Source organism: Leptinotarsa decemlineata, unplaced genomic scaffold (assembly GCF_025532065.1).
Source record: "Leptinotarsa decemlineata unplaced genomic scaffold, Ldec_3_MD MMD2_P_RNA_scaffold_11, whole genome shotgun sequence".
In the NCBI taxonomy this organism is placed as follows: Eukaryota; Metazoa; Arthropoda; class Insecta; order Coleoptera; family Chrysomelidae; genus Leptinotarsa; species Leptinotarsa decemlineata.
In genome coordinates this window covers 2,675,507-2,691,442 of record NW_027412525.1, presented here as the reverse complement: position 1 = coordinate 2,691,442, position 15,936 = coordinate 2,675,507, and the positions used below count along the sequence as shown (strand labels likewise).

At 36.6% G+C, this 15,936-nt stretch overlaps 1 protein-coding gene across 9 annotated transcripts in view; it reads right to left on the bottom strand.

The window, feature by feature from the left end:
* Window positions 1-15,936, bottom strand: part of LOC111507953 (uncharacterized) — a 247,589-nt gene that overhangs the window by 82,504 nt on the left and 149,149 nt on the right. For all 9 annotated transcript variants that reach the window (XR_012464096.1, XM_074169587.1, XM_074169622.1 and 6 more), the window contains exons 4-5: window positions 13,423-13,586; window positions 9,892-10,374 (exon numbers count right to left, since the gene is read on the bottom strand). Coding sequence is in view for 8 of the 9 variants with exons in the window: in XM_074169587.1 (XP_074025688.1) it covers window positions 9,892-10,374; window positions 13,423-13,586 (647 nt within the window). In the remaining variant the exon portion in view is untranslated. The remainder of the gene's footprint in view (window positions 1-9,891; window positions 10,375-13,422; window positions 13,587-15,936) is intronic.

The window sequence follows — 15,936 nt, the reverse complement described above, 5'->3', positions numbered from 1 at the left end:
ATCACCTAGACGACTACTTTTGATATAATTGAATTTCTTCCGAACGGCATCCGTTGCTTCAATTAACTTTCTTTTTAAACATATTTCATCATCATTTTTTCCCTCCATAATTCACTCCAAGAATTTGTATAATGAAGTGTTATCTCCACTATCTAGCACTCAAGTGATTCAATTCTTCAAGAACGTCAAGGATATATGAAAGCGTCGAATCCTTTTCGATAACGTCCATTTACCACTTCTCGATCCTTATCAATTACTAAAAATCCATATTTATCTTCCCAACATCTCGCACACATATCTTGAAATTGCTTATATGTTACATCTGGTGATACATGGTCGGAAAAAATATGATTGAGATTCATATCATCTTGTTTGAACATTACGATAAAATTTGCATTATCTCGTATCAATTGCTTCGGAACTCGTGAATATGTTTGGGCTAAATAGAAACAATCCACATTTTTATGACGACCCATACTGAAATATGATCGTATAACATCCTGTTTCTCGCACATAACATCATCAAAAATGAATATCGAATCAGGTTTGGCGTCTGAAGGCTCTACTATTTCACCTGCATTATTGGCAAAAGTGTAAAAACCCAACCCTTCGATTGGAGATAATACTTCACGTAAATACTCGTATTTAGGTTGATAAAGAGACTTTGAATAAAGATAAACATTTGCGAATCGTAATCCTAGAGGATGCGTTAGCAAAGAAATCATAACATTTGTCTTGCCACAGTTAGAAGGTCCAATAATCAGGCCGCGAATAGAAAGTGGAAGTAAAGATCCGTGACGTTGTTTGACACCGCTTCCCGATCCACCACCCACTTTTTCATCGAAATTATCGATGGAAAATTGCTGCTTCTGCTTCAATATGCGCATTGTATGACAGTTGGAGACTATATAAGCAGGGTTCCACATCGATTCCTTTATTTAAATAGGGGTTATGAGTCGATGCAGATCTACTGAATTGCATTCAAATAAAACTGGTAGAGGATTGATCAATTCCCTCATCAATAATCTACCATTTGAATTACACTTACCTGGCTATCAGTATTGCGGTCCGGGCACCAAATTGCAGAAAAGATTGTTGAGAGGTGATTCGGGTGTCAATCAGCTGGATTTTGCATGCAAAAAACACGATATTGCATATTCACAGAACCCCGATAATCTTGCAGCTAGACACATAGCGGATAAGGAGCTTGCAGAAAGTGCTTGGAATCGTGTCAAAGCAAAAGACGCTACTATTGGAGAAAAAGGAGCTGCTTGGCTAGTTACGAATATAATGAAAGGGAAACGCCGATTTGGTATGGGTTGTGACTCATCTCCCAAGCAGTCACACATTCACATTCACATTCACAAAATATTGAAAGCTTCTAAGGTGATAGCTTTTGGTTCTGGGATCGTTCAGAAAGTGCGTGATGTTCTACACAAAGCGGGTGGAAGTGAATTTGTTGTCAAAAATTCTAAAAGAGCAGCTGAAATTGCACTCAAAGCAGCACGCAAATATATGAGGGCTGCAGGTGGGAAAAAGAAAATTCGCACACCGCGAATCATACCGATTCCTAAAATTGGTGGAATACTACCACTCATTCCAATTTTTGCTGGTTTATCAGCACTAGGTAGTTTAGCCGGTGCTACTGCTGGTATAACGAAAGCAGTTCAAGCAGCAAAAGCGAGTAGGGAGCAGTTGAGTGAGACAAATCGCCATAATAAACACATGGAGGCAATTGCTATAGGTAAACAAGGAAGTGGTATCTACTTGAAGCCTTACCGCAAAGGATTAGGAGTCTATTTGAAACCTCAAAATTCAAAAAACTCATAAATTTGCTACCTAAAAGAGCTCTCTCCAATATCGACCTCAACTATTACGCTAAGAAAATGACGATTCCATATTTTCGGGGGGTATATATGCGTGACGATTTACCAAAATCAGGACCACTCCGATATGAATCTGCCATAGTAAATTTGGATAGTCGACATGGTCAAGGGACACATTGGGTAGCATATAGAAAAAGGGGAACTTCGATAAAATATTTTGATAGTTTTGGCGATTTACCCCCTCCCAAAGAACTGATTCACTATTTTTATATGGGTTCGAATCCTATCAATACTATCACATATAACTATAAGCGTGAACAACGATTCAACACAGTATGGTGTGGCCATTTGTGTTTGAAGTTTCTTCAGAACAAGACATGGAGTTAACACCAGTACAGGATAGGGAGAGTATCAAGAGGATGAGTCATTCATTGATCGCATATTCCAGAGTACGCACTTTACAAAAAATGAGTAAAGAACAACTCGCTGATATGCCGAAAGAGGTGTTGATTGGGTGTGCATCACATGAAATTGCATCTGTATGGGATAAGTTACCACAAAACCTACAAAATGATATTGATGTCTTGAAGTATCAGTACTGTCAAGAGCATTACAATGATTCCAGCGGTAGCAGTAGTAATTCCGATATGAATGATGGTCCACCTACAAGAAAAATTTTTTGTTGTTATTGTAAAGTGAATGATGTAAATGTAGTCACACATAATGATATGGATAGACCACCGAAAAAGCGACGATTGGTCCACAATTTCTGCTGTCAGCAATAAAAAGACATGAATCATCGAAAATTCGTCAGTCATGTCACGCACGTTTTCATTGTCGGGATACTCTAGCGAGTTGAGTGCCAACTTCTACCCACCCATCGAATTGGATACCAATAGTAATTATGGTCTGGGATTACATGGTTTCTACTCCTACAATTCCATATTCAATGTAGATGCTAAGAATAATGTTATCGGCTATTCGAAGACAATTATCTCACCCCCCACTATTATAAAAATTCCACCTGGGGCATATGAAATTGATGAAATTAATAAGGTGATTCAAAGATTCATGAAATCCAAAGAAGTGCAACTAGAAAATGGAATTGAAGAAAATATCGACGAAGTATTTCTCCTACGTGCAAACAACAACACTCTGAAATGTGAAATGCGATCGAAATATTACATTCATCTCAAACATGAAAACAGCATTGCTGAACTTCTAGGATTCGATGACAATGTTTTCAATTGTGGTGAAATACATGAATCAACATTGCCCGTGAATATCAATAAGGTGAGGATTATTCGTGTGGATTGTAATGTCACAGCTGGAGCATATTCGAATGGCGATGAAATCCATAGCATCTTTGAATTTGATATTGATGTAGAGCCCGGTTACAAACTCACCAAGGAGCCACAAAATATTATTTATATGCCAATCCGACCTGGTGGTCGTCAGTACCTCGACAATATCACTCTTCGCATATTGGATGATAATGGTAATCTGATCAATTTCAATGGTGAAAAAATAATAGTCAAATTGGAATTGATAAAGCTATAATAATCATCATTTCTCATATATTTATTCACAACATCGACGACAGTCATTAGTAACAATCATCGTTTCTCATACGTTGATTCAGAACATCGATGACTGTCATTAGTGTATCATAAAGAAAATGAGTAAAGGAAGCATCGATAAGTTTGGTCGCAGAAGTAAGGCAGTTTCAAATACTGTTTTGCGTGGGCAGCCTGGAGTTGGTTTCAAATTAACAACCGATGGAAACTTTGATATGGAAAATAAACGTTTGAAAAATATAGCAGAGCCTGAAGAGAGTACGGATTGTGTTAATCGAGGATATGTCGGTTTTTACATCTCAAAGATGAGAGGAGAATTAGATACTGATATTGACAAAATTAATTTGAAATTAGATGGAGTAGAAAAATATTCCGTATCAGTGAGGGAAGATCTCATTACGCTTGGACTGAAATTAGTAGAATTTGTAAAAAAGTATGAGCATATGGATAAGGATATCAAATCGCTGCAATCTGATTTGAAAAAACAACCCTCGATAAGCATTCAAACGATCGAGCAAAAACGATGGTGAGCGATGATCATCTGTGAAAAAAGTCAATATAAAGCTGAAGTTGATCAAATTGTTACTCAGTATTTGTTACTTCCTAACGCTGAGCAGGTGATATTCATTGATGGAACTATAAATTCTGCGATTATCGTTTCTAAAAATGGGGTTGTGCTTCAATAGTCAGCGATTGCCGTAGCGGCAGCAGTTGAGTCAGCATAATGTATTTGGTGGAGGTTATGATCATGTGCATTTAAAGAAGCGAAAATCCAGCAGTCGATTCATTCCACGTATATCTGCCAAACGGTCAAGATATAGAATAAGTGCTAGTAGCCTGAACTTTCTCAAATCTATTGGCTTGAAGGTGCGATATAAAAAATAGTAATAACATGGCGACAATCACCACAAGTGATAAATTGGAAGTGTTCGAGGAGCCCATGTTCGACCATTCCCTCATCAGCCTTCATGAGCATACATATAAGCCGTATGGTTCACCATATTACAAAAATTCAGATGAAATACGAATTCCAATCAATTATCAAGATCTCATACTCGATATTGCAGATAGTTACATTTATATCGAGGGGAAGTTCACACCATCTGATGCCACAAAGCGGTGCTACCTATCCAATAATGCTCTCGCCTTTCTCTTCGACGAAATTCGCTATGAAATGGGTGGTGAGCAAGTGGTTGTTGTTCGAAAACCTGGCATAACTACCACAATGAAAACGATGATATCATTTGGAAAAACGCATGCAAATTCGCTACTACCGATAGGATGGGGACTCGATGTGAATAAACAAGATATATTCGATCCCGTTAGCAATGTATTTAGTGGTAAATTACCCTTGAAGTATCTCATGGGTTTTGCTGAAGATTACAATAAGGGGATAATGAATGTGAAGCAGGAGCTCATTTTGATTATAGCTCGCTCATTCAAAAATTCATTCATTGGGGAAGTCGATGCAGATTTGGAAATCAATAAAATAGAATGGAGAATCAGGCACATTGTGCCGGAAGATCGACAGAAACTGAAACTATTGAATCGCATAAATAAAAATGGTAATAATGCTAAAGTGAAGGTGGCTTATCGTATGTGGGACCTTTATGAATTACCCACACTTCGTGATACATCCTCGGATATATGGGCGGTGAAGACAACCAGCAGCCTCGAAAGACCACGATATATCATCATCGGCTTTCAAAACACCGACCAATCCGAAAATATGTCAAAAGATGTAACGAAATTCACACATGTGAATATTAATAATATTCGACTATCTCTGAACTCTGAAGTATACCCATATGAGCGTTGGAATCTGGATTTCGACAAGAAGTTAGATTCATCAGCTTACTATGCATATGAAAACTTCCAACGTAGCTACTATTATAAAACTATGAGTGAACCGATGATGGATATTGGTAGCTTTCGCAACAACCCACTATTCATTATCGACTGCTCCCATCAACCCGAAGCTATGAAGTCATCCACTGTCGACATCAAAATAGAATTCGAAACACGCAAGGTGAAGTTTCCAGCAAACACCAAAGTATATGCACTCATCCTCCACGATGCTGTTCTATCATATAATGCTCTTAATGGCTCTGTTCAAACTGGATTGTAATAAGATTGACATGTAATATGCTATGAAATATTCGATATTGATGAATAATAAAACACTCAATAATTATGTTATATCTTTTATTCACCAAACAATTAGATACAAACAAATATGGATTGAAACATTATTTTATTCACAAACATATACAACAGATTTCAAATATTTACAACACCATCATTTATCGCTTCTTCCAGTTGCGGGTTGGGACTCTGTGGTTCCAATTGATATTTCTCTATGATATTTTGCGGTAGGTAGGTGCATATGTCTTGAAGAAAATGTTTCAAGTCTGCTTCAATTATTAACTCACAGAACTCATCCAAATTTCTACTCCCATATGAATATTTATGACACAATGCCACACCGAGTTCATACTTCTCACTAAGCTCCAAAAGTTTTCGCACCTCTTCAGCATCGTAACATACACTCAAATCATAATTTGATGAATGTAGAGCATCAAAACTCAGATCAGCCATCTCCCAAGCCATTTTTCTTATGGCGGAATCCAAATCCACTGCTTCCGGCCACTCTTGGGCTGAATATTGCATCCACATATTTATAGAATGGTGAGTTCTGAAAATTCATAAATGGCATTCATTAGTTTGCAAATAATATAAAAAAAAATACTCACTTGAAATCTGACTATGTCTATGAAGTGACCAAGTTGATACATATTTTATATTAATCTACCATATTTTCACTATTTACAAAAAAAATCATAATTTCAAAATGTTCAATCTAAAACATTGAATTTCATCAATGATCGGGTTTTAGCACCAGGATAATCCTGCGAACTTTGACCCATATAAGTAAGTGTGAATTTGGCTTTGGATGAATTCACTTCACGAATGAAGTCTTCTGGTAATTGCTCTGTGACACGTTTTGGAAGCCATGCTTTAAAAGGAGTATCACTTTCCTCATCCAATAAAACTACTTGAATTGATTTACCATATCGTGTGGAATACATTGACATTTTTTCTATTTTATATTCTTTATCAATAACCAGAGCGTTTATAGGTTTCTGCTCTAAAGCTTCACTTTGTTGAATTATAGAAAAATTAATTTTTTCAATGTCAAATTTCAAATTATCCATATTCATAAATATAGTGAAATTACGGTTAATTAAAATAAAATATATATTCACCTCACTGACGAAAACGCCCTCTCGGATGGGTTGATACTCGTTGTCTTCACTTTGGAATTCGACAAATACTTCTGTTTACCTATTTGGGTATTTTAGAGTGTCTAAACTGAATGTGGAAGCATGATATTCTGAACTTATATAGGAATTACCAACAAGGGAGGGGGCAACGCCGAACCCCACTGTTCAAGGTTATATTCTGTGCACGTCACGATTTCATTCAAGGTCAACATGCAATGCCACAGAGCAAGCTCAAGGTAGTCGAAGTGTCGAACGTCAAGGTCAAACCCCACACTCAAGGTCAAACACCGCATTCAATCTCATACTATGTGTACGACGTTCAAGGTTAGGTGAGGTCATACGATATTCTGAACTTATATAGGAATTACCAACAAGGGAGGGGACAACGCCGAACGCCCACTGTTCAAGGTTATATTCTGTACACGTCACGATTTCTTTCAAGGTCAACATTCAATGCCATGGAGCAAGCTCAAGGTAGTCGAAGTGTCGAACGTCAAGGTCAAACCCCACACTCAAGGTCAAACACCGCATTCAAGCTCATACTACGTGTACGACGTTCAAGGTTAGGTGACGTCATTCAAGGTCGTGTGACGTCTCAAGGTCAAAAGGGGTGGGGGGAGGCGTTCAGTCGGCATTAGCACCCTACTCTACAGAATGATGAATGAAACAATTGAAGACATTTTATTGAAACCGTGTATTTATTTCTCTTTAATACAAAACAAGCCCCTTTCTCGTGGGTTGGGCTACCTATCGGGCGCGTCCCAGGTGACGAATAGGGAAACGCCCAGGGGACTGGGAGCCCTGTCCGGAAAGCCAATGTGGCCTTACGGACGGGATCGCCGAACTCCTGGTCAGTGGTAAAAATAAGTAGGGTGAAGGGAGGAACCAAAAACCCCCAAAAGCTATTGCGAAACATGCCACCGTGGACCAGCCTACCCAAGCTAAGGTGCGTAAGGAATCGCGCCGACAGCTGAATGGCCGCAGGGTGATATGCGGTTACGAACGATCCCCTTGGGGAAACGGGCGAAACCTCATTGTAATCAGCCTTCCTCTGGTAATGTGGGGCTCTGCCAGAGTGATCAACTCTCCCTCTGCTACTCGTGGGAATACACATGAATGAAACAGACACAAAAACAGACACAGAAAAAACGAAAACCAATCCCGAGGCTGGAGAGAAATGCTCACCTCAATCTATGGCGGTGGCTGGGGATGAACAGAAATGTCCACCCCAATCTACCACTTGGAATGAGGCTGGACATGGCAGATCCCCTCGTGATATAATACAAAGACCAAGGCGTAAGCGCATTTGCGGCGCCGAGGCCAAAAGGAGAAAGAGAGCGATACAGGCAGGAGTGACAGCAACCAGAAGTGAACCCTCCTCCTCCCCCACTCCACCTCCAACAGCAAGGGCACTTCCTGCGGCGGGCGCCAAGAGCTCCGCCTTGAATAAAGGCAAGGAACCGGCTGCCCCTGCAGGAAAGCGCCTTTACTTGAGCACCTTCACGGAGGGACTCCCAAGAAGGTTGAAGAAGCCGCGCAACGACAGTAATGCCGCCGCACCTTCAAAAACCCTCACGAAGGCCGCCGTGAGACACCTCAAGGTTGCCAAAGAGAGTGTGTGTTCGGCGAGTCTTGGCTTTTACCTGCCGATATAAAGGAGATGTCTTTTAGTGACCTGTACACCTTTCTGAAAAGGACAGAGTGGACGATGACCTAGGAGGACAACTCCTCGGGAGGATGTACAATGGGTCACATGTGGCCTAAGTGCTGTGGGTCTACACTCCCCCTCCCTACTTTACAGATACAGAACAAGCACCTTTCTCAACCACCAGAAATGCAATAATCTTCTCGATGCACATGTCACCAACCAAGTTGGCGTCTTCTAGAGATGTACAAAAGAAGAAAAAGAGCCTGTTTTGGTATTCGAACTTCTATTGAATATGTATATACATTCTACCACGATTTTAAATTGCAAAAATAATATTCTCTTCAATTTATTTTCTACCTATTTATCTACTCCAACAGAACGGAATATTGTAACTACGCAGAGGGATTTATACTTTGGTGCATCCTTTTTTATTTACCAATGTGAATTTTCTATGAAATCGTATTTATTTATTTAGTAACGGGTTCCACACCCGTTTCACTCAATACAATAAAAAATATATATGAAATAAATGAAAAGCATAATACAACAATACAGAGATACAAATAAGAAAATACACACAGAGAAAACAATATAAAACTAGTCAATGTTTGAGAATACAACCCAATAACCGAAACTATATATTTGTGACAATATATAATTGAATTGATTTTTCCGTCAGAAAAACGTTCACAGAAACTACTTTTTCCATATTTCACCTCGAATTCAGTTGCCTCTGAAATTGGAATGCAGGAGAATTAACGTCAATTTTATTTACCGCTCTTGTAGTCCATGGTACGAAGGAATGAAGGTTTGATACGGTGAATGAATTTATTATTTATTATCATAATAGATAGTCATCAACATAATACAAATTATACTACGAATTCTTTAATGACCCTCATTAACTAAGGTATTGGTTTGTCTAGATGTATATAAAATGCAAAAACTCTGTTGTAAGGAAGTAGTTTTTCACCTTCCGAAGATACCGAATTGATTATCAAAAGACACGTTGAGAAACAACGTGTTAAAACAAAAAGTCAAGTATTTATAATGCTGCTATTAATTATGTTTACTTTTATTGTTATATATTTTATTATATCATGTGAATCATGTTATATAAAGATATATGTACGATTATACATTGTCATATAACATGAATACACATAAGATCAGGGGCTTTTGAACAATGTTGGTTTTTAAGATGTTAATTTAGAACTTAATTTATTTCTGTGTCAAATTTCAAATGTCAATCCATGTTTTACATTTATTTTGCAAAGTGTTGCAAATTGGGTTTTCCCATTGAATAAATAATTAAATAAATAAACATACTACACTCTTTCTTTGCGAACATCACCTTTGCATACATTTATATTGTGTTCTCATTTTGGGCATACTAGACCATACGTGTGCCCTATTTTATATTAATTAATGATATGATATGGACACTATCTGTGTATACAAACCGTGTTTTTCTGGGCAGAAGGACCTTGATGGAAAGAGATGTAGTCAGGATGTATTTGTTACAAGTATTTTAATAGTGTTTAATTCATACTCACTTTTGTTTTAGCATGCATGGGGGCCCCATTTTCCAATAACATATCAACCACTTGGTCATGTCCGCTTCTTGCTGCACAGTGTAGTGGCGTCAAGCCATCCCTAGTTTTTGCTTGAATATCAGCACCCTTGGCCACCAGTAAAGTAACCATATTTATCTTACCCCATTTACTAGCAACATGAAGCGGAGTTATATTATGTTTCGCAGTATAGTTAACGTCAGCACCTTTGTCATATAGCAGCGAAGCAACTTTGTCGTTTCCGTAGTGAGCTGCTATGTGCAAAGGGGTGAATCCGCTTTTCGAAGTTACGTCAGGGTTGTGTTCGTTTTGGAGGAGGAGAGTGGCAGCTTTCACGTCGTCTTTTTTGGCAGCTATGTGTAAGGCGGGTAGTCGGACTTTTCCGCGGGTGTCGTTTTCTAATAAAACTGCCACTACCTTATCGTGACCCTGTTGCATTGCCACAGCGAGTGGTGTAAATCCATCCTGCGGAAATAATTTGGTATGAAATATAATTTAATGATGTCATCTCGATTCTTTCATTTCACTTGTTAAAAAGTGCATTATGAATAAATAAAATGTATTCTATACTAACATAATGATGTCGAAGAATTTTTTGTTTGTTTGTTGAATGTGCTAATCTCTGGAACTATCAGATGGATTGGAAGAATTATTTTTGAATATGATAGCTACCGTCACGAGGAAGGCTAGTCTATCTAGCATTTTGATGAAATTCTTAGTTGTCCTTAAATATCAAACTGCTTTATTGGCGTATACTGACGTGACGCAAAGTGACAATTTGAAAACTTACAGTGGCTATACCTGAGCAACCAAATAAAATATAAGAAATCGCTGAAAACAACTTCCATAATAGGGTGGAGAACACAAAATGATGTAATAGCTAACTTGTTTTCACTTACCCCCTCGCCCCCAGCCACCCCAAGTTTATTCTTAAATGGCAACCCTCTACTTGTGATACCTTATCTGAAAGCTCTTAAGAAATGTTCTTCAATGGTACCATGCAAAGGTACATTCGATGTAGCAAGATTTACTTTATTGAATAAAACACAAATTATTTAAATTGAAATTTCATTTTCTATTAGGTACTAATTTAAGGAATGTTTAAAAACATTCTTATTACCATTGTAGTATTAACATTAAGACTCTTAAGACATTTTACGCCAGTACTATTTTTGTTTATTTGTATCTGGAAAAATTTGACTTAGTTGATAAGTAAGATTAATGAAAATGGGGCGTTTCAAATAAGTAATCGTTTTTAAGAAGGATTTTTGTATTGCACTTTTCACTTCAAGACAGAAAACGATACTCTTATTATTGATTTTTATTTCGATACGTTGTGGAAATGATTTTTATTTATGGTAGAGAAGATCAGTGGTTTGTTGAGAGCAACTAAAATATTTAACCAGAGACACCCGGAAAGAAATGTAAGTCACGTGTACATTCGCCAACTAGTAGCAACATTTGAAGAAACTGATACAGTCACAAATAAAAAAGGGATCAACTAAAATTACTTGACGAAGCAACGCAAATCAAAGTACTCGGACAGTTTGCAATGAATCATACTTTATTGACTTGTCAGACAGCTACAACAACCAGATTATCCCGTGAATATGAATTACATACGTTAAATTACATAAATTTAATCCATATGAAATGTAAATCCTTCAAGAACTTGGTGACACTGACCCCAACAGAAGAATTGAATTTTGTGAAATTATGACAGAATTATCGCAGAACCTCGGACTTTCTAAAATATTTTTACGAGTGCACGTTTTATTTAAATGGGCATGCAAAGAATAAACCTATCATTATTGGAATGACTAGAAGCCACGACTATTCAGAGAAGGGCATCCGCAATACTCTGAAAAAGTTAATGTTTGGGCTGGTATACTGGGAGATGCATTTGTTGATCCATTATTTATAGAAGGAAATTTAAATGGCAAAATGTATGCTCACATGCTAGAAAGATCTATCGAACCTCCGATAGTTCATGAATTAGAGAATCAGAGAGACATATACGGCAATTGATCTTAAGAAGAAAATCCATTGAATTTTCAACAGGTTGGAGCACCTCCTCATTATGTAGTTCCAGTTAGACAATGGTTAGATAATAATTATGCTTATCAATGGATTAGAAGAAAAGGTCCTAATGAATGGGTTCCTAGATCCCCGGACCTATCTCCTCTTGATTTCTTTCTCAGGGGCCACCTAAAATCTGTTGTTTTTAAGACGCAACTTGACTCAACTGAAGGAAAGAATTATCAAAGAATGCCGAGCTATTTCCAGAGAAACATTTGCCAATGTTCGTCAAGAGTTTGAAATTGACAATAGAAAATAAAATTTTAATTTCACAATGGTGTTTCATTTAATAAACCAAAAGCTACTATATCTAATGAAGCTTTGTAGGGTACCATTGAAGAGCATTTCTTAAGAGGTTTTAGATAAGGTATAACAAGTAGGGGGTTGACATTTAAAACTATAAAGTTGGGGCGACTGGGGGCGAGGGGGTGAATGAAAACAAGTTATTTATTGCATCATTTTGTTTTCCTCTATTATGGAAGTTTCTTCCAGCAATTTCTTATATTCTATTTGGTTGCTCAGATATAGCCATTGTGAGTTTTCAAATTGTCACCCTGTATGTTAGTACCATGTAATGCAAAAATATTGGTTTTTCTATCTTAGAAATGAGCAACGAAAGGGCATTTTGGTGCCAAAAAAATTATTGAATATTTAAACGAGATTTTTGAGCACTGTTACTAAACAGGTATATTGAACCTCAATTTTATGTTGTTATTTGGACGGATATATTGTCTGAATGTTATTTAGGGAGGTACACAAATCATTCTTGGCACTTATGGGTTTTCACTTATCTTTTTGCCTATATATGGGCAAAATCATCAATAAGGAGTGTAACTGTCATGTTGTATAAACCTATCTAGGATTAGTGAATTTTTTTCCTTTCGTTACTTCCTCATTTGCACAATAAAATTAAAGTTCTGAAAAAGTAATTGAAAATTTATTAGAATTACCAAGTAGATTGCGATAGGTTTCATTAAAATTCAATTTTGTTTTCTTTTATTATAATGATAATTAATTTTTTTGTTTCTAGACACCCATTTAAGATATACATCATTTTATTATTCACTTCAGAATATTACGAACTCCATATTAGATAATGAATATTTTGAATCTCAAAATCGAAATTAAATATTGTCTTATTCTTGGCAAACAACTTTTAAATTAACTTCTTGAGATTATGGAGTAAACTTTTGCACGCATTATAGACGTTACGTTTTTGTTTTAATATCAAGCGAAGGCATTAAGAAACTTGATGAAAACACCAATCTGCACATAAATATATGCTATTTTCCAATTATTTCGGTTACAGTAGCAAAATCACAGACGCCGAAGCAACCGACCAGAAACAAAAGCTACCTACTCCTTGATTCAAGTAATGAAACAAATCAAACAATGGAAATCTCGACAGTTACACGATTTCAATTTCGTTCGTACCTCGGTAGCGAGCGCCTGATTCGCTCCTTTTGATAACAAGTAGCGGACACAGCCGTCGTGATTTTCCTGAGCTGCCATGTAAAGTGGAGTGAATCCATTTTGGGATTGGACGTTTAAAGTAGCACCATGTTGGATAAGTATTCGCACAACTTCCTCTTGCCCAGCTGAAAGAAAAATGTAGTTGAAAATTTTGAAGCTTATAGGCAGAGGTGGTGTAAGACGTGGGCGGGGTGGGCCACCGTCTACGGTACAAAAGGCCTCGCGCCTCAAAGCCGAAAATAAATTTTGTAAAATCCTAAAGTACACGCCATTATTTTGTTTTTAAATTATTACATTAGAAAAATCTCAACCCAAAGATATTCCACTCTTTGACGCACAAAAGCATATGTATGAAAAATTCGTGAATATATTTCTTTTTCTGATAAACTATATTAAATTATAAAATTAAATAATGGACAAATTTCATCATCTTTATCATTTCTGATCATTCGTTATTATTTAGTCTGGTAACATTACTTGACGCAAGCTGCTATTGCGGGGTATCCCCGATCAAAGATCTTGGGACTTCCCCTTGATAGAAAGCCAATCAAAGTATCGCATGGAGGCGCAGTCTCGCTTCATGTTCCTATATTAAAATTTCTAAAATTTTTGAAGTGAGAATAAATAATAATATTACATAGTTTCAAAACGATAAAACGTGTTTAAAAAGTAGAAATTCGGATTGTGTGGTGAAGAAAAATAATAAGAGCTATCATGGATAAGGTAAAAAGTATTCATCTTTAAATAATGCCGATCATTTGTTTAATATCTTCGATTTGTTGCGCTAGAATACACCTTCTTTTTTTCATGATGCGTATTATATTGTATTAAACATATATTACCTTAGTGGAATACTGAAGTAGGTAATAAAGGTAATATTATTATGTATTATATTCTATTTTGTATAATGTTTCTTTAATTAAAGTAAAGTGAGTGAATAGCCACAGTGTCAGTGACTTTGACTGGGGTTTCAATACGGCGACCTAGACATAATGTTCTTCCAGTTTGACCTAGATAAAACATCGGACATGACCCACATGATAATTTATACACTTCCGATTTTTCTGAAACAGAACTTTTATCTTTGTTATTCTTGATGTGCACGCCTAAGTTATTGTTGGTTTTGAAAGCAATATTTACACCTTTGTTGTGCAGAAAAGCTGAAATATTGTAGTGAGTTGGCCTAAGTAGGTTAAGGTTCTATAACTTTTATCCTCATCTCTCCGAATTGGGTAAACTTCCTTCAAAGCTTGGCTTCATAACTTTTTTGATAATAGAGAATGTATTAGACTGCTGTAGTAATCATTTTTGACGGCTATTTGTTTTATTATGTTCAGTTCTTTATTGAAATTCACGAGTCCGTTTGGTGGGACATCCGCCTTAACCTTACAATGTAGACATGGCAAAAAAAAATACATTGTTAAATCACGTTTTATATAAGGAACATGTTGATTACTGAACTGAAAAGTGTCAAAGAAAGCGACATAAGATGTGAAGGTGATGTGGTATTGTGCAAAACGAAGGCTTAAAAGTTGCAATTTTCGAAACTTTGAAATACTGTAACTCTGGAAGTTTATAGGGAAAGTACAGATTTTTTCTTTCGAATTCATAATTAAATTCACAGAATTTTTTTCAAACTCGGCGGGTACAACCTACCCAAAATTTTACTATGAACAAATATATAACTATGCAAATAATAATGAAATACTACCTCCATATCAGTATGGATTTTAATGCAGGTGATTTTAAGGCAGGTCATAGGTATTACTTACTACTGCACTTTTGAGAATAACATGAGAAATTATAAATTATGTTGATAAACAAAACTCAATTATAACCGGCCATAGATTACAATAAAGACTTTGATAAGATGAACCATAAACCACTTTGCAACAAAATGAAATACTTTATTTGGCTTTGATAACATATGCCCATTTATTGCACCTTCCAAATGAAAAAACCCAATGCGTCATTGTGAAAGACATAAAATTGTCTAAACTTGGGAAAGCTTCCCAGTGGTCAGTATATAACTCCTTTTCTTTCACTACAGGTTGGTCCATTAGTGCAAGGAAGTCCAATAGCGCCGTTTTTAGAAAAAATAATAATTGAATTTATAGTACTGCCAAGATTCATATCCTGAATATGTTCAAAAAAAGAGTAATTGCTAAACAAACAAATTTTTTAATTGGCGACCCCAATGTTTTCATGCATATATGAATTCCGCTTGAAATTATACATATGCTACCATGGTTAACGAAAAACGGATTTTTAAACAATCCAGAGGATTCAGAAAGTTAATAAAAATCCATCCGTACCACATAAAACAGGGATTAAATGGCCAGGGCTATGCTAATAGAACAATTTTTTGCCATCGGGCTAAACAAAAACACCAACGAGAAAAAAAGTTTTTTGGCAATGTATTACTTAGTGACGAATCAAATGAAAATGTAAATCGACGCAGTTTTCATCAAAACT